The sequence below is a fragment of the Columba livia genome, chromosome 5, assembly GCF_036013475.1.
Source record: "Columba livia isolate bColLiv1 breed racing homer chromosome 5, bColLiv1.pat.W.v2, whole genome shotgun sequence".
NCBI classification, from domain to species: Eukaryota; Metazoa; Chordata; class Aves; order Columbiformes; family Columbidae; genus Columba; species Columba livia.
The window spans coordinates 41,287,669-41,306,357 of NC_088606.1; the positions used below are offsets into that span (position 1 = coordinate 41,287,669).

Consider the following 18,689-nt stretch of genomic DNA (forward strand, 5'->3'; position numbering starts at 1 on the left):
GTGGGATAATAGAAATTTTTGAGAAAGCTAAGCTTTGGTACGTCACCAGAAAAAGCTACAAGAAGGATCATGGAAGTGAAAATCACACAGAATCACAGGATGTTAGGGATTGGAAGGGACCTCAAAAGATCATCTGGTCCAGTCCCACTGCTGGAGCAGGAACACCTAGATGAGGTTACACAAGAGTGCGTCCAGGTGGGTTTTGAATGTCTCCAGAGAAGGAGACTCCACAGCTCCCCTGGGCAGCCTGTTCCAGTGCTCTGTTACCCTCACTGTGAAGAAGTTTCTTCTCACATTCAAGTGGAACCTCCTGTGTTCCAGTTTGTACCCATTGCCCCGTGTCTTACCATTGGCTGTCACTGAGAAGAGCCTGGCTCCATCCTCGTGACACTCACCCTTACATATTTGTAAACATTCATGAGGTCACTCCTCAGTCTCCTCTTCTCCAAGCTAAAGAGCCCCAGCTCCCTCAGCCTTTCCTCGTAAGGGAGATGCTCCACTCCCTTCATCATCTTTGTTGCCCTGCGCTGGACTCTCTCCAGCAGTTCCCTGTCCTTCTTGAACTGAGGGGCCCAGAACTGGACACAATATTCCAGGTGTGGTCTCACCAGGGCAGAGTAGAGGGGAAGGAGAACCTCTCTCGATCTACTAACCACCCCCCTTCTAATACACCCCAGGATGCCATTGGCCTTCTCGGCCACAAGGGTACAGTGCTGGCTCATGGTCATCCTGCTGTCCACCAGGACCTCCAGGTCCCTTTCCCCTACACTGCTCTCTAACAGGTTGTTCCCCAACTTACACTGGAACCTGGGGTTGTTCCTGCCCAGATGCAAGACTCTACACTTGCCCTTGTTACATTTCATTACATTTTTCCCCACCCAGCTCTCCAGCCTGTCCAGGTCCCACTGGATGGCAGCACAGCCTTCTGGTGTGTCAGCCACTCCTCCCAGCTTGGTGCCATCAGTAAACTTGCTGACAGTGCACTCTATTCCCTCATCCAAGTCTGCTGATTCGTTGGAACTCTATTCTCAGTTTACTGACTGAGATTTGTTATCACTTGACCTCTTTCTTCAAAAACAATTCTTACTAGAAGCAACATTGTAACTGCATACTTGGGTACATTCAATACCCAGTGAAAACTTCCAAGAGGACTTCCTGAAATTTCAGACATATCTATCAGCTTAATTCTCTGGCTGTTTTGATTTTGGTTGTTTTACATTAATTTATCTAAGTTATATAATTCAATAACTTTTTGTTTTATACTAAAGCATGACCTTGCATATAATTCTGGAAGGAAGGGAGATAAGTGCTGTGACAGGGAGAGATCATGCCAGGCCTACACCACAGTCACAGAGCATGTGTCATATTCTTCTCCTGTTTCCCTCTTCCTTTTCTTGTTCTAGCTCTGTGATAGACAAGCTAAGAAAACGGGAGATCATAGAGCTAAAAGATTTTGACATATTAACAGTCTGAATGCAGAAATAGAATCACCTTCTAGCTGTGAGCCATGAGAGCTGCATTTTGTTTGATGTGCAATGACTTGCATGGGTGGTGTTACCTCTTCTTCCCCTTGGTCAGAGGACACTTTTGTGGAGCAGCAAACACTCAAAGTTTTGTTGCTCATGCTGTTTGTCTGCAGACACCTTTTATTCTGTTCACAGCTGTCCTGCTTTGGGAAGTTCTCTGAAACAAGAAAGCACTAATCATAGTTTACCTGTTAAGATTCACATTCGAAACTGTATGAAAAATTAGGACTGCTTAAGGGCAGAACCATGAACTTTTAAGTGGAGGAAACGCCTGCTTCAAGAAACAACTGGTAACATGATCTCCATTGCTGACACACACTGGTCAACTATCAGATCTGTTACACTTTCACAAAGAAAGTGTGATGTCAGGTTTCTGGATGCCTATCCTGAAAGGGTGTGTGTGAGGATATGCATGAGAATGGGAAAATTCTCTCTTATTTCCTCTCTGCTGATGAATCAATTTGTAGGAAAGATACACACTTGATTTTACAAGATTTTTTTGTTTCTCTGCCTTTCCCTGCTTGGTTCCATCTTTTCTCCAAACTAGAAATTAGAACTTAGTATTTGCTAATTAGAAATTAGTATTTGCTAATTCTTTCCATTCTTTAAATGTCCTGTGAGACAGCTTTATATTAATGTACCAAAACAGAGCCAAATGCCTTTGTATTTGTTGTTGCCTAATAGTGTGTGGCCTCTGTTATGCTTTCATGGAACAGCTCCAAGTCTTGAGTTTTTTGTTAAATGGATGTTATTGTGAATGATGAACAAATAGATTAATGTGTTAACTCACTACAGTTTATTAAGGTAATCAGAAATGAAACATAGCAATGGTCATATCACAGGTATCTAACAATAAATCAGAGTTATGGCATGCCCTACACCTTCGAATCCACCCTTGCGCCTGAGCCTTGAGCCACATCATGCTGACTCCACCCCTGCTCCCAGCTGCAAGCACGCGCATTCCTCCCAGGAAAACATCTCCTAGAGCTATCACCCAAAGGAAAGAAGCTCCACTGGAGGTTCTTCTCTAGGCCAAAGCAGGAGAGAGGTGAGCTCAGCGTAGAGCTGTTGTTGTGGACAGCACGCATGCAGTGAAGACAGTAGGGGGAATCTTTCTCCCAGGCCATGAAGAGGCAGTCATCTTACCATTTTCACCATAAAGTTTACAGGTATATTGCAATTCTTGTGGGCTGACTAGAACAAGGTGCAGAGCTTTCATCAACTTTTTTACATTACAATATCAAGAACAAAGTAACAGTAAGCCCTTTCTACTGGCAAATTTACAATGCTGTCCAGTAGAATGTGCCTTGGGGGTCAACTGGGGAATAAACAAGGTGATGTGGTCCTCACTCTGCTCTGGGCAATGAGCAGTTGCTCACACATCAGGAAATATTATAGACCAGAGTTTTCCACAAACATTGCCACTTGACTATCACTAAAAAATACAGCCAACTCAATGCAGCTACTGAACACCTTGCAATTTTCTCCCACAGACTCATTTTTTGAACTCAGCCCAAACTTCCATGCCCATCTTCACAAGCTGTGAAATCTTTTTACGAAGTCACCATTGTTTTAATTAACTCTGAAACATACTGCAGAGCTCTCATGTACTCCTGTGCCACTTCACAGCAGCTCTTGGGTGCGGGTGTTAGGAAGTACTCTCAAGTTCACAGAAATGGAAATGCATTAAATTGGGTTGAACATTATAAGATGCCTGCAGGGAATGTTACCAGATCCTTTATAGGGTAATGTCCTTTTTTTCTATCTTCCAACAGATATCAACGCTTTATTCTCCTTTTGTTAGTGTCGGTAATGCACAACTTACACTGTTTGTGTATGACAGTGGATCCTGAGCTGCTGTTATAAGAGCACACATGTTCTCTGCAGTTTTTTTTCTGTTGAGACCCACACTAGCTAAACAGCATTACAGCAGCCAGTGGTTCTGGGCAATGTGCTACTTACAGCTCCATATAGGCAAATGTAAAATCTGAAAGTCCATTGTGAACAGTTATAGACACCTTTTTGCATCAATAGAGAGCCTGCTGTTACTCACTAGTGGTTGTGATGAATGAATTAGCCATCCCTTTTTCTGTCAACATTGTAGGAAGAATATATGATCCTGTGTGAAAAAGGAAATAAGAATAGAAAGCCATGCACATCTACCAGCAAGCAGCTGGAGGGGAATGCTAACACTAGAGTGCTGATAGTGAAGACACCTATCAAACTCTGTCACAGTTTTACAAGACTGGCTGATGGTGCCAGGAAGTTAAAGTATCTTTGCTGAAACTTATAGGTCTGGAGGGATCTATCATGTAAAAGCAAGTTATGAAGCAAATCTTATTCCCTTATTCCTCTGCATGATCTGGCAAAGAAAGTAAGAGAAGCACGTAGCTGGCAATGGCTCTGATTCAGGAAAGAGAGAGAGAGAGAGAGACTGCATCCCTCTGCATAGTCTTAACTTTGATGGGAGTAATTTCTGGCTCCCTCTGCCTCAGCATAATTAATAAATTAAAAAAATTCAACATGAACTACAGGGCTTCCAGGGCAGTGTGAGCAATCCAGTACTGGAGCATAGTAGCACTGTAGAGACACCAAATATGGTGATGGTGAGCGTAAGATCCAGAACCATTAATCACTCTGCATAAAATCACAAGCTATTTAAAAAAAAAGTGTTTTGCTGTTCTTGCTTGGTCTTCTTGCTTTGGATCCTCCCTGTGCCAAAGCTGGCCCATTTATGGGATAGTCAGCCATGCAAGAGCTGCCAGATGAACTGAATGGTAGTCCTGGCTTTGTGTACCATCTGCCATCAAGGAGGAACACAGAGAACTTCTTCCTCTGCCTCCTCCTGTCACCATGGTTTCACCACTGTCTCCAGACAATGTCACTGTATCTTCCCTTTGGGGTGGACCACCCCTGCATCCCACCCCCTGCACTGGGAGCTCTCCTCACAACCCTCATGACTCAAATCCCATCCCATCCATTTTTCCCAGTTTCCTTTTCACTCTCCCTTGGCGATGCTGCTGGCAGCAATGGTTATACAGATCAGTGGCTGCAGTGTGATTAAGTTATTTTGTCCTTATCCTTTTCCATGTAGTGAGAAGCTGTGAGCCAACTTTGGATCCAAGACTAGCCTGCCAGCCTTTGTACATTTGCAGATATAGCTGATAGAAACTAAGTGTATTTGAGAGATTTTCAAGTTAGGTCCTGAGAGACTGACATCCCCTGAAGGTGGTGCTAATACTCACAATTAGTTTCTAAAACCTGCTTCTATTAATATGCTCACAAATTGATTTTCAGTGTGACTAGGCTATAGATTAAAAAAAAAAAAATGGGACAAGTCTCATACTAAATATAGTAGCAGTTATAGACCCCTCAGTGATCAAAAAACAAAGCCACCTAGGAATATAGGAAGTGAATGAAGATTTGAGTTGCTTCTCCCACATGCTTCATTGCTCCCCTCATCATAATTCTACAATCTATATGCACTCAGTCCCCTGTGAAGTGAGAAAGCAACAGCTAGAACAAATGTGTTATCCGAGGTTACCCAGCTTTACCCAAGTGCCATGCTCTGGTAAGTCCCAAGGGCTCATGGGCTCCAGCAGGCACAAATGGGGAAAGACCAAACATTGTCCTCCCTGTGCTGACTGGCCAGCCAGTTGGCTGGGTGGTAAACGCTTTTGGAGAATAGATAAGAGTCACCTTTCCACTGAGATTTTAGATCCTGCACCACCCCAGGTGTACAGTTCAGAAGGTACCTCTAACTGCTTCCCTAAAAGAGACATTTTTTAGATCTTCTCTCTTAAATCAGACCATAATGCTCACAAAGGTGGTGAAAAGAGTTCGCAAATTCACTGTGAACACTAGATCTGCCCTTCAGAAGGTTTTGAAGAGATATAAGGGAAACCCTGGCTGGATTGCTGACAACTATACTGCTTGAGGGACGAGGCTGGTGGGCTGTGGTGAGAGCACTGCCAGAGGGAAATATAATGAGGCATTAAGTTCTGTGTAATGCAGCTTCAAGCATCTGAAGATTTTTGCTTATTTCCTACAAGATTCATGATTGAGGCTTTCGCAGATGAAGAGTGGTTTGAGTCTAAAGCGGATTATTTATTGCTTCGTATAACCTTTTCTAATAAAAAATCAAAATTGTTTATATAAAAAATGGTGCTCTGCAAATATTCATCGTGGAAAACATTCTTCATACTTCCCCTATCTCTTAACAACAGACCAAAATCTATCATTTTTAAACAGTCATCATGAAACAAGCATATACCATTAATGACCAACAAGAAGATGATAATTTCATCTAGGTAAAGTACTGTACCATACAACAGGTCACGGCAAAGATTTGTTATAAGAGTGCTTAGGATGATGAACCATGTCTCCAAACACCAGTAAAATCTCAGCATCAGTCAGTTGCCAACCCACCTATCAAGCAGCTGTGAGGCCAAGTTCAGCCCATTTTGTACAAAGGAAATTGTTCTTTGTTTAACCTATGTTAGTCATGCAGGGAAAAATAATCCTTGTATTCCATAGTGTAGTTGAACATGAAAAAATCCATTTGATACATTTTCATTATCTTCTCAATTTGTTCTGAGTTCAATTGTCTGAGATACTCCAAGGTGATGGCACCACTAGTTCGCTTCTCTGAGCTATACCTCTTCAAGCTGGGGTATTGCAGGTTCTCTGGTGCTCCAATGGCCCTCAAAACATGCTCAGAATCTATCCCCAAAGTTTCATACTTACCCAGAATATCATAGTGAATGTTGCAAGGATCACAGAGCAGAAACATGGGTTTCCAGTGAATGTCAAGACTCTCTGGCCTTCTTGATATAATGAAGCTGACAAACTCCTGGAAGCTCACTTTTTCAGAAGAATTTTTGTTTTTCCTGAACATTGCCTTCATCTCATTAGCAATAGTGATACTGTAATATGGCTCTGAGTGCAGAAGTTTGTCCCTGTAAGCTGAAACCAGCCGTTCCAAGGGATGTCTGGTGAACATCACTTTGGTGTAATTGTTCAGAAATTCCTTTTGCCTGGCAGGAGGATAACTGTCTAGCTTTTTGATCACCGAGGTTTGGTGGATCTGGTCATGCTCAATTTCAGAAGCTTCTGTATTCAAGTCTTCTTGGAGAATAAAAATAGTTCTCTTCCAGTTGGAGCAGCCTACCTTGGGCACCTCACAGTAGATAAACTTATGTTTGTGCTCCACAAAGAGCCGGCTTGCAACATAAGAATCCAATTTGCTGCTTAATTTACGAAAGTTGTTCTTCAGGCAGACGGAAGCCAGTGTGCTTTTGCGATCATTTTGAATTGCCAGCCACTCTGCAGTGGGATCAGGAAAAACACCTGCAACCAAGGAAGAAATTTACACCATTGGTATGAAATAGACTCATATAAGCGTCTTTCTTTGTGACAATCATAGCACTCAATCTATCTCCCTACATACAAAGCTAATGAAGATGCTAAAATCAATTTTTTGTTTAGTGTCACTGGACTCCACCATGACAACCATGCAATGAAGTATCCTGCTTAGTGAAAGGTTTGTTAATATTAACGCTTTCAACACATTAGCAATATTACTCTAAGCAAGATGCATGTTCTAACACTTCTAATGTCATTCTTCCTCTCATACACTGGTAAGATAGCTACCACAGTGACAGGGCCTTGGATATTTTCATGGTATTGTTTATCACTTAGGCTCTGTAGTTACTTTATAAGACGTTTGGTAAAGGCGTCCCTGGTTCTAGAAAACATTAAGACTTTCTGTTGATAAATTCTTTACCCACCTGTTAGATTTTTTTGTCTCTTACAGAAAAACCCAAAAAGAAATATCCCAAAAAAAAAATTTGGGAGAAGGAAAACTAACACTTTCTGGTTCATGTTATTTTCACAGGAAGGGGGATGACGCGATCTCTAAAGTAGAAATCTGCCTGTCAACAAGGAAAGATAACACAAGTTATACTTTGTATGACTGATACAACAGAGATAATATGGTATTCTCTTAGAGAATTTATGATAGCAGAAAGATCTTCTAAGTCCCATAAACCCAGGCTTTGCTGTAAGTAAAAATTCTCCTATGAAGAAGGCTCACCACAATTATACTGTTAAACCAAACAAACAAATAATTCAACCATTTCAAATTATTACAGAATTCCCCCCTTTCTCAGAACAATGAACTGTGTAACACTGACCGAATACTTCTCTCTTCTCATTTAAAGCTGATGTTCCGGTCAAGAAAACTCACTATCCCTTTGTGTTGTGTAACAATAACCTCATTTAGGATTACAATAACCTTATTTTTTGGAGTCTGGGCATACAAAGTTTTCTGTAACCTTCAACAGACCTATCCCATCTCTTGCCCTGAAGCTTTCCACTTTGTACAAATAAATCAATATTCACTGCAGGAGAGACTCTTCCACATTCCAGCAGAGAATCCTAACTACTAATGATAGATTAATTCTCCCATTCTACCTTTCCCAAAGACACTGCAGTGTATATATGGTTGCTGCCATCACTGCTGCAGCGTAAGAGCCCCACAATGGTTCACTATGGCAGGGGGCGTATAGAAGCAGCAGAGGAAACAACAGAAAAAGAGATGTTCCATGTTCACTGATAGAAGGAGAGAAGGCCAACGGAGTCCAAAAGTCAAGGTATTCCCTCTCCTGTGCTCACTTGTTCTGTTCCTTTGCACTTCCTAGAGAGAGCTCTCTAAGCCCTTTGTTCAACCCTACTGCATTGCCTCCATTAGAAAGGCTCTTCGCCAGCATACTTTTCATCACTTTTAATTTGAAGTAGCAAAATTAAGTGCAAAACCATAGCTACTGGCAAACATGAAATTCTATTTCTGTCCCATAAACTCTGCACCATCAAAAAAAGTCAAACAGCACTGTGTTCTGCTTTTCAGTTTTTCACCCTGAACCTGCTGGCAAAAAACCCATCAGTGCCTGGGTTTCTTGATGATGTAACTTAAACACTTTTTTGTTTCGTTTTTACAATGAATGTTTGATTGTTTTTACAATGATTTTGTTTTTACAGGACCACTCTTGAAATTATTTGTGGTGCCTCCTGCCCCCACCCCTCCCAAGTGTGGATGTACGTACATAAACCCCAGCTGCTATAATGGAAACTGGTTTCCTGGGTGTTCTGAGACAACAACAGAGGCAGCACTAGTTAAATTGCTGAAAATGTACTTACATACAAGGCTTCTTCCTTTCAGGGCTGAGGAGTGATTATTATATCATACAACCTTGCCAGCATATCTTCAAATTCACACAGTTAAGGTGATTGTTCATAAAATCACAGAATACCAGGTTGGAAGCGACCACAAGGATCACCTGGTCCAAACTTTCTTGGCAAAAGCACAGTTTGGACAAGAGGGCCCAGCACCCTGTCCAGCTGAATCTCAAAGTGTCCAATGCTGTGGAATCCACCACTTCCCTGGGGAGGTCATTTCAATGGCTGGTTGTTCTCATTGTAAAAAATCTCTCTCTTGTGTCCAAGTGGAATCTCCCCAGCAGTAACTTGTACCCATTAGCTCTTGTCTTTTCCACGTGACTCCTTGTAAAAAGGGAGTCTCTGTCTTCTTTGTTGCCACCCTTTAAGTACTGGAACATGGTGATAAGGTCTCCCTTCAGCCTTCTTTTCTCAAGGCTGAACAAAACCAGTTCCCTCAGCCTTTCCTCATTTGGTGGCTTCCCAGTCCTTTGAGTATCTTTGTGGCCCTTCTCTGGGCCGTCTCCAGCCTGTCCATATCATTTTTTGTATAGTGGGCACCAAAACTGAACACAAGATTCCAGATGTGGCCTGATAAGCACTGAACAGAGTGAGATAATGACTACATCTCTGATGGTGATGTCCTTGTTAATGCACCCCAGAATCCTGTTGGCTTTCTTTGGCACTTTATATCTCTCTTAGTGTAGGCATGACCTGAGAAATGGAGAGGATGACTGTTCACTGTCTCTGACCTGTGAACATCATTATGAACAAATCTGCAGTCACATATATTAACAATTTACCTGTGTTTACATTAAACTTTTACAATATTCAAATGAATGCAGTATTTTTACACACGATGGCATTTAGCCGATGTTTTTGCATTTTCTTGGCTGCGTAAGACTATTATAAAGGCTGCAAGAAAAAATAGGAGTTGATCTTCGCCTTTAACTTTTTCTTCACTGCACGTCAATTCTCCCTTCACTGTGTCATCTATTGACTTCTAATGCATCAAAGGCTGTTCCCAAGGCCAGCTAAAGTCAGTCAGACTGTTCATTGATCTCACAAGGTCCAAGATTGAATGATCCCTTTTTATTATTTTTAGAAGTGGTTTGAAGACACAATTTCACATGGTGTAGCAATTAAAATAAATATGACATTAAATAATTCTGTGCAGAGACTCCTTGTTAGAGCATGCTTGGGAGAAAGAACAACCCCAGGTTCCAGTGTAAGTTGGGGAATGACCTATTAGAGAGCAGTGTAGGGAAAAGGGACCTGGTCTGGTGGACAACAGGGTGACCATGAGCCAGCACTGTGCCCTTGTGGCCAAGAAGGCCAATGGCATCCTGGGGTGTATTACAAAGGGGGTGGTTAGTAGGTCGAGAGAGGTTCTCCTCCCCCTCTACTCTGCCCTGGTGAGACTGCATCTGGAATATTGTGTCCAGTTCTGGGCCCCTCAGTTCCAGAAGGACAGGGAACTGCTGGAGAGAGTCCAGCGCAGGGCAACAAAGATGATGAAGGGAGTGGAGCATCTCCTGTATGAGGAAAGGCTGAGGGAGCTGGGGCTCTTTAGCTTGGAGAAGAGGAGACTGAGGGGTGACCTCATGAATGTTTACAAATATGCAAAGGATGAGTGTCACGAGGATGGAGCCAGGTTCTTCTCGGTGACAACCAATGATAGGACAGGGGGCAATGGGTGCAAACTGGAACACAGGAGGCTCCACTTGAATGCGAGTAGAAACTTCTTCTCAGTAAGGGTAACAGAACACTGGAACAGGCTGCCCAGGGAGGTTGTGGAGTCTCCTTCTCTGGAGACATTCAAAACCCGCCTGGACACCTTCCTGTGTAACCTCATCTAGGTGTTCCTGCTCCAGCAGGGGACTGGACTAGATGATCTTTCGAGATCCCTTCCAATCCCTAATATTCTGTGATTCTGTTAAAGAGGTTGGACGTAATTCACCCTAAATGCTATCACATCAGGACAATTACTGTTATCATACCTGTCTCAGGAAACAAAAAATTATCTAGATTAGTTTAGCCTATTTAGATACTTGTATCACATATATTTGTTAATTTAATTACTGGTACAGAATATAGGGTCTGCTGTAAGACACATTTCATGTTGAAACATGTCAATGAGTCACCAAGGGGAAACGGAAACGACTTGCCTCCTTGAGGAAAAGAAGCTGTTTGTGAGCTAGTCAAACAAAGGAGACAACTCCTCTTCTAAGATATATTTGCATATTTGTCAAAGCAAAAGAGTCCTTGTTCTAATTCAGAATGGTAAGACTATAAGGATGGATAGAATGAGCTCCAAGGTGACAGGTGAAATCTGTATGGACCCCTCAAAAAACATGAAAATGCAGAGTGGCTGTGAGAGCTAAAATTTTCCATCAACAAGTGAGGTCAACATGATGATTCAGAGAAGCTACCTGAAGGTGAAGACCAAAGGCTTCTTCTGAAGATATTTTCTGATGAGAGACTCGGGATAGAGAGTTCTGTGTAATGCAAGGTCTCCAACAATGACAATCACCTATGAACAACCTGAAGAAAAAGAGGAAAGAAAATACTGAGAACCATTTTGTCATAAGAGGGACAGGTCACCTGGAAATGAAAAAGGGGGAAAAAAAAATCCAAAACAAAATATACCTTTGTAATACATTCAGTGTCAGTAGATCAGATCTATTTTAGATGTAATGAATTAATACTTCTATTTGCATTTTACCTCGTTCTACCTTGAATTAAGTGTGATTTAAGGTGACTGGGTAACTACAAGGCATTCCTCAGTCAAGGTGTGGTGAATCTATTAACACAACAACTCCATAGTAAATAATCTAGTTCTGCTGTAACCAAAGGGCAGCAGAATGGGCTCCCACAGGTAAGGTGGAAAGACAGAATCATAGGACTCAAAAATAGGGCACGAATGTCTCGTAGTGAAAAGTAACACAGCAGGATTCACAGATATAAATGTCTATTTGGAATTAACATATGCCCAAAAAGGGGAGAAAATACTAAAATCTTAATATAGGGCATTAAACAGGTTTGTTCTTGTTACACATAGTTGTGGGAGTTTTGTGGATTTATTTGTTTGTTTTTATTTTTAATGAAGCATAAAATCTTCTAGATAACAGTCTTACACTGCACTGTTGGTTTTCGCTTGTTCTTCAGATCACATTGTTATAGATCAACCATATGGAGCTACAGCTTAATATTTTCAGCTCTGCATGTCTTACTGGATTCTGCAGATTTCATCAGAAATCATTTTACGACTCTTGGACATTACTAAACAGTAAACCAGGCAGTAAGAGGAATGATTCTCATAGAATCCTTTCTTGCAGAACCCTTTCAGAAGGATTTCTATCAGGTGATGAGATTTTTTGAGGCCTGCCATTTAGAGAGTGTTTAATCCCTTCAGTGTTGTGTCCAGCCGATTCAATGGTTTTCTAACTTCTTAGACAAAGCATGTTGCAGTATCAAGTCAAATGCTTTATACAATTCTAAAACCACTATATCAATGTTATTACCTTAATCACCCAAACACAAACAAAAACAGTAAGTCAGCTTGGTGAGATCCACGTCCTACAACATAATCCAAAGTATCTCTGTGAGAGCAACCAGAGCAATTGCTCAAACCAAGAGTGGTAGCAAACAGGGAACAGATTATTGGAGAAAGCAATGCCAATCATCTCATGCGCATGTGAGATGGGAAATAGTCTTGAAGTCCTCATAAAATGAGAAATATTTATTGAATTCTGACCTTCTTTGCACTGCTGATAATTCTATCATCTCCTTCTACTAATCCATTGTTAAGATTCTTTTCTCCCTGGTGTACGCACTCCTCATAACAAGAACAAAAAGAGTTGTATCATGTTGTTAATATCTTTGTTCTCAAGATTGCTGACCATAAAATGGTTTTTCCATCCTTCTGTTTCCTTCAAGAAATTTACAATAATTTTCTGCTTTTAATTACTTTCAACATCCCCCTTTTCTAAATGCTATGCTGGGTATGGAGGAGTCGTTGGCAACCTACTTGCACATCCCCTGTTTGTCAGGATATATCATTTGACCTAGAAGAGCTCTTTGCCTCAGTGATGAGATGGTACTTTTCCAGAGCTCACACAAAATTGTCATATGCCTGAGTTAGAGATTTTTTCGGTTAAATTGCTTCCTCTTGGTTCACTTGTCTCACACTTGCTTCCCATTTTGTGATACTAGGCCTTCTGCAACTATCCCATACGTCTGTCAGCGGTCTGGACTTTAACTGCAAGTACCATAGGCAGCCACTCCACAACCACTCACACTAATCTAACCACCAGCTTTGGTGTTGTGATGAGTTTCTTCTCCGCCAACCAAAGCAAGGTCTGATATAGAATCTCTAGTACTCTTTCAATTAGGAAATATTTAGACAGTCCAAAGATGTTTTAATGATAAAGTCATGTGAGAACATGACCTAGCACATCACACTCAGACTGAAGCTCTCCTCCTGCCCTGCAGGTTTACTCCCAGCAAAGGCACCAAAGGAGCAGATTGTGTTGCCTTTAACAGGTATTACTGGTACATCGTTCTGTCCTTCAACTGCTAAAACAATGATTCCTAATATAGCATTCCCCAACCCTTCTCCTGGAACTGCTGAACCACTGCAAATGAAAATCTGACTTTTAAAAGAAGTATTGAAAAAATCCGTCTGAAAAAGCAATATTTTGATACTTTTACAAACAATCAGAAGTTCTACAACTGGAAATGTTGAATAATGTTATGTCTTTATGTATGGCATCTATTACCCAAGTATGGAAATACCTGTACACACACTCGTATGTGTGTATGTATATATTTCTCAACTATATGCATGTGTATATATACACACACACACATATCTGTGTAGTTCAGAAACACATTAATGTCAGTTACACTGGCATATTATTTGCTTCAAGTAAATTAAGTAGGTTGATAAGGATTTAAAGTCTTCTGGTGATAAACTTACGAAGGCGTGCCTCAAGCTAACTTTTTGCAAAGACAGACTGTGGCCACAACTGAGCATATGGAGTGATCCTGCTCCTCTGCACCTTGCTTGATGCTAAGTGGGACTTTCTAGATTAAAAGAATGAAATTACAACAATGCTTATTTGTGTTCCTGATACATTTGAAGCCAGAATTTTAAAAAGGTACCAGTAGGGCAGCTCAGCGTGTTATAGTTGAATTGGGTTTTGTGGGCTGCGTTTTGATTCTGCAGACCATATCCAAGATTCTTACCTTATCTTAAAAGCTATGCAGGTTGTATACGAGTTCATATTTTAGAGAACTGAAAGTTAGTACTTATCTCGAGAGAATAAGATGTGCTGAGAAGGTACATTTGCTATCATCCAAGAATTTATATAATTTTATGAAAAGTGCGCATGTGCTGTGATGAAAGGTGAAAAGTACACTAGTGATGAAGAGTACTTACTTCATCCTGAAGACCCCAAAACGACCACCAGAGGACACTGCACATGCTTAGGGTAGTTCCAAGATGTTGCAACTGATATTGTGAAATAATTGTGTAACTAATGAATATGCAATATATACGTTGTAACTCTAATGAATATGTATGTAACTAAATTGTATAGATGTAGTGGAGTTCGAATCAGTGGTTGAAGCCAGCTTTGAGTGCGAACCCCTGGCTTCCCAGCGCTGAAATAAAAGCACCGCATATAACTATGTCCATGGTTATGTGTCCTGATTGCTAACAAGTGCAAGGCAGGGAAAATCGCTGGAAACAGATAACATTCTTGGTTACTGAGCCCCACTCTGTACTTAAGCCCTGTTAATCCCTTCAGAAAGACAACTGCAAATACATACATACTGATACTGATATGTACATGGGTACATACAAGGTGAGGAGGGGCTGATGTGCAGAAACCCCCCAGGAACAGCCAGAATGAAAAAGAAACAGGAAAAACAAGCTTTGCTGGACGCAGTTCTGAGTGTGATGTTCTAACAGGGTGAATTGCGCCCTTAGAATCAAGACCCTTGTTCACCCAATCCTGCAGTCCCCTTCTTCCCGTACAACTTGCTGTGGATGGGCAGGAGGGAGGGAGACCCCAGAAACTGGAGTCTCAGCAGGCAGGCTGTCCTGCTCTGTGAAGCGGAAAATCATTAGTGGATTAGGAACCTCCAGCAGGCTGCAGACAGCCAAGAGCTAGAAGAACCCTTCTAACAAACAAATAGCCTCTGCTTTCTTCTCTGCTGCCCCCCTTTTCAGAAGAAATTCCTGAAACACCTACAGAGCTATTACATTTTTCACCTAAAACCACTCCTTAAAATCCTCCTTTTCAGGGATGCCAACACCAGTTAGGCTGCCAGTGTACTAAAACTGCTACCAACCAGCCCACAAAGGAGCGTGCAAAAGGAAGAGCCAATTTGGGAATGAAAAGAACCAAAGTAAGGAGAAAAAAAAGAGTACATGGGAAAAGACAGCACAGAGTCTGACAGAAAAACTCCCAGAGAGGCAGGGAGCAGCAACCTGAAGAAAAGTGGCAGAGCCAGGGCCATGGGAAATATTATAGAAAGGCTGTGTAGCCTGCTCAAACAATGCTGTGGGAAAGGGAGGTTGAGAATGGGAGTGGAAAAGACACAAAGTATAATTCAGCAAAGTAAAGATGGAGAAGAACAAATTCAGGAAATTAGTATAGAAGTAAATATGCAAAACTATCCAATAACTTACCACAGACATTTGAAGAGGAAAAAGCTTAAGTGTACTTCAGTCACTCATGCACTGGAACCCAAACCTTACAATGTGAGAAGAACAAATTCAAGGGAAATAATATAGAAAGGAATATGCAAAATTATCCAATAAATTACCATAGACATTTAAAGTGGAATGAGACTAGATGTACCGCAGTCACCCATGCACTGGAACCCAACCCTTACTAGGTGATCAAACCTCTCTCTGTTTTCCTTCCCATAGTTGTAGCCAGAAAGGCCGCGGACTTGATTTTTTTTAAGTACAGCCACTTCCAAGTGATACTGTCAGTGAGCAGTGCAGGACAGCTCTTCCCTTCAGGAAGGGGAGCTGGGAGCCAAGTACAATAACCACATGGACAGTGTGGCAGGGGCCTCACCAGCCTGGATCCATCACCAGCCCTGAAGGGTAAAGACCTGGAGATGGTGGCCAGGTACAGCCAAGAGACCAGATCATCAGGCAGAGCCATGGTGACGTCGGCTCATGGGTGGACTCAGCTCAGCTGGGCCGTGGGGAGCTGAAGACCAGCCCTGCTACAGCATCGCTGGGACAGGGACTAGTGGCCCCAGGGGCCATGGGATCCTGGGCTATGGGCAGGGTGAGGGAAGCCCCAGGGCAGGGACAGTCAGTGCCCTGCTAGTGCTTTTGTGGCCTGACAGATAATACGAGAACAAACTCCCAGATGAGAACAGGTAATATGAGAAGAACAGATAATATGATAACAACAGATAATATGAGAACAAAGTCCACCTCCTCTGCATGGCTACCTGGTAAAGGGCTGTGAAGCCTTCTCATCTAAACACTCAATTCTAAATCCCACACGCATTTCAACTGCCATTTAATCTACTGCAAAACCAATCACAGGAGAGCAACCTTCACCACCACCTTTTAGTGAATCTAGATGAGCCTGAGAAACTTGGAAAGAAAGAAGAAAGGGAGAAGAGGAAGCACAGAAGAAAAGCCTAGAACGTGACACACACCTACTATGGTGGCAATGAATGACTTCTAGGCTTATTTCATAGGAGATGGGGCCTCACAAATCCCTCTGCTTTTCTCATTATATTGATAAATTGGTCTCTGGCTTTTCATGTGTCTTACAGTACCATCCCAAACTTGTCTTCTCAGTTAATGTTGGTACTAACATCGTTGTCCTTGCCATTCAGGTCTACCCACGTTGTCTTAACCATAGATCCTCCCTGTCCCCTCCTACTTTTCACCTCCCTGTGTAAACTTGATTCATTCATGCCTGCCATTGCACACCAGATAGCACAGCCAGAACCATCAGAAGCAGTCCCAGTTGCTTAGCACACAGCCCTCAGGCAACCTCCTGGCTGCTGTTTACCTCATTATATCCTTCTTGTATTCCCTCCACTAACACACCTCTGCCATAACTGATGACAGCCATGATCTCTCTTTCCCATTTTATACTTCAGTGCATACAAAATGTCTATGCTTAAACTATTTTCCTTTCTGTTCACACCTCCTCCAACTTTTTCTGTCATTCTAGTCTAGCTTTTGACCCTCATTTTCAGGATCCAACACTGTTTTGTTCAAAATCATACCTCTACTCTCATTCCCCCAACTCTTTTATATATATATATATATGTGTGTGTGTGTGTGTGTATATACACTCTTTCAAAGACTCCTGTACAGGAATCATGTACAAGTCATTACACTGGTGTTTTGGTGCCTGTTCTTTTACAGAAATAACCTTTTTTCCTGGAACATCTTGACACTTACTGACAAACTGTGTGAATGCATTCTGCTATCTTACATGAATCTAGACCTATTTTTCCTTTCCTTTCTGGTCTCCTTTGTATTGCAGGACAAGATGTTCAGCAGAAATGCTATGTTTAAAATCTGTTTTAATGAAACATGTTTTTACCTCACACTACAGCACATGCAGTATCAAATATTAAGAAGCTGGGAAACAGTGGGATCAAAGTGGTGTGTAAGCTAAATTATAGAGAGCATAGAATGAAGTATCTCCTAGCTTTTGGCAGCATAGTCTTGAAACAAAAGACCTGACATTTCAGAGTATTTAACACTACAGTGCACTCTAGATAGTCTTACTGATTCAGTTACAGACATGAATGCTCAAAATCTGCAAATCTGTTTTTCAGAGCCTGCTCAAGTACCCAGAAAATGGAGAACGGACACTCAATGAGAGTATCTGAAAAGGTGGGCACCCCACACCATGTGGGATTATTGTAACAGACAAAGAAACTGTCATCCTAAAAGCTCTTGCTTGATTCACTGCACACCTTCCCTCACCTGCTGTAGAAGGTGGGGATCCTACTGCACAGCCCTAGAGCATCTCAACAGCATGTCCATCCTGTGAATCCAGTGAGTCATTTTGTGTGAAATAACTTGTTTATTTAAAAAACAAGTGTTGAAAAACTACCAGAAAAATGTATTCAATGTGACATCATAACATGCACCCAAATCATTGTCAGTGGTGAATCATTTAGCTCCCTTGACCAATTGTATGACATTCACTCAAATGGAATAAGCAATAGTGGCAGTGGGTTGCTATCTTCTGAACAAACCCAGCATCAACAATGACAAGACCCAAGCTTGTCAGACTTACCTGCTGACAGCAGCAAAATGGAGAGCCTTGGGCATTAAGGATGCCATTCCTGGCACTGGAGGAGAATGATCCCCAGCACAGATTGTCCCTGCTTCCCCCGTGCCCACCACCAGCACTGCCTGCCCCGAATCTTCCACTCCCACTACCCACAGCTCCACCTCCTTGCACCCCACTCCCCGGCAGCTCTCAACACTGAGTTCCCCTCCTGCTGGACATACATTTGCACAGGCACCAGTGCTTTTCCCTTCGCCCCCACCTTTGGTGTGACCACTTTTTCCCCAGTCCCTACTTCTACTCTTCAAGTAAAATTTTAACCCCGTCTCCAGCAAATCCTCACCTCACATCCAAAAGCCATCGTTCCCAGACCACTTGGCCAGCAAATCCTGTTTTCCAGCTTCCCAAATGCCCATCAGATCTCACCCCGATGCTGCTGTTCAGCGTTCCCTAGGCACAAGCCAGCTCTTTGCTGGCTCCCGCTGCCAAACTCCTCCCTTGGTCTCCTCGGGCAGCCTCACAGCCCCCCACACAACCACACTTCCGAGCCCAGCTTGTCGGATCTGTCTCTCCTTTTGCAAGCCTCCCACACAGCCCCACTGCTTCTCGCTCTCAGCTCCGCACTCAGCTAGTTGCAGGCTCTGCA

At 42.3% G+C, this 18,689-nt stretch overlaps 1 protein-coding gene across 14 annotated transcripts in view; it reads right to left on the reverse strand.

Moving 5' to 3' along the window:
- Positions 1-5,831: 5,831 nt before the first annotated feature.
- Positions 5,832-18,689, reverse strand: part of LOC102097638 (carbohydrate sulfotransferase 9) — a 42,235-nt gene continuing 29,377 nt past the window's right edge. For 3 of the 14 annotated variants that reach the window (XM_021287212.2, XM_065064605.1, XM_021287214.2), the window contains 3 exons: positions 11,174-11,285; positions 7,316-7,459; positions 5,832-6,875 (listed from right to left, as the gene is read on the reverse strand). In XM_021287212.2, the coding sequence (XP_021142887.1) occupies positions 6,025-6,875; positions 7,316-7,409 (945 nt within the window). In that variant the 5' untranslated portion in view covers positions 7,410-7,459; positions 11,174-11,285 and the 3' untranslated portion in view covers positions 5,832-6,024. Of the gene's footprint in view, positions 6,876-7,315; positions 7,460-8,723; positions 8,862-11,173; positions 11,286-15,441; positions 15,506-18,049; positions 18,187-18,386; positions 18,575-18,689 lie in introns of those variants that run through there. The other 11 variants (XM_065064610.1, XM_065064608.1, XM_065064609.1 and 8 more) reach the window with 10 other exon arrangements.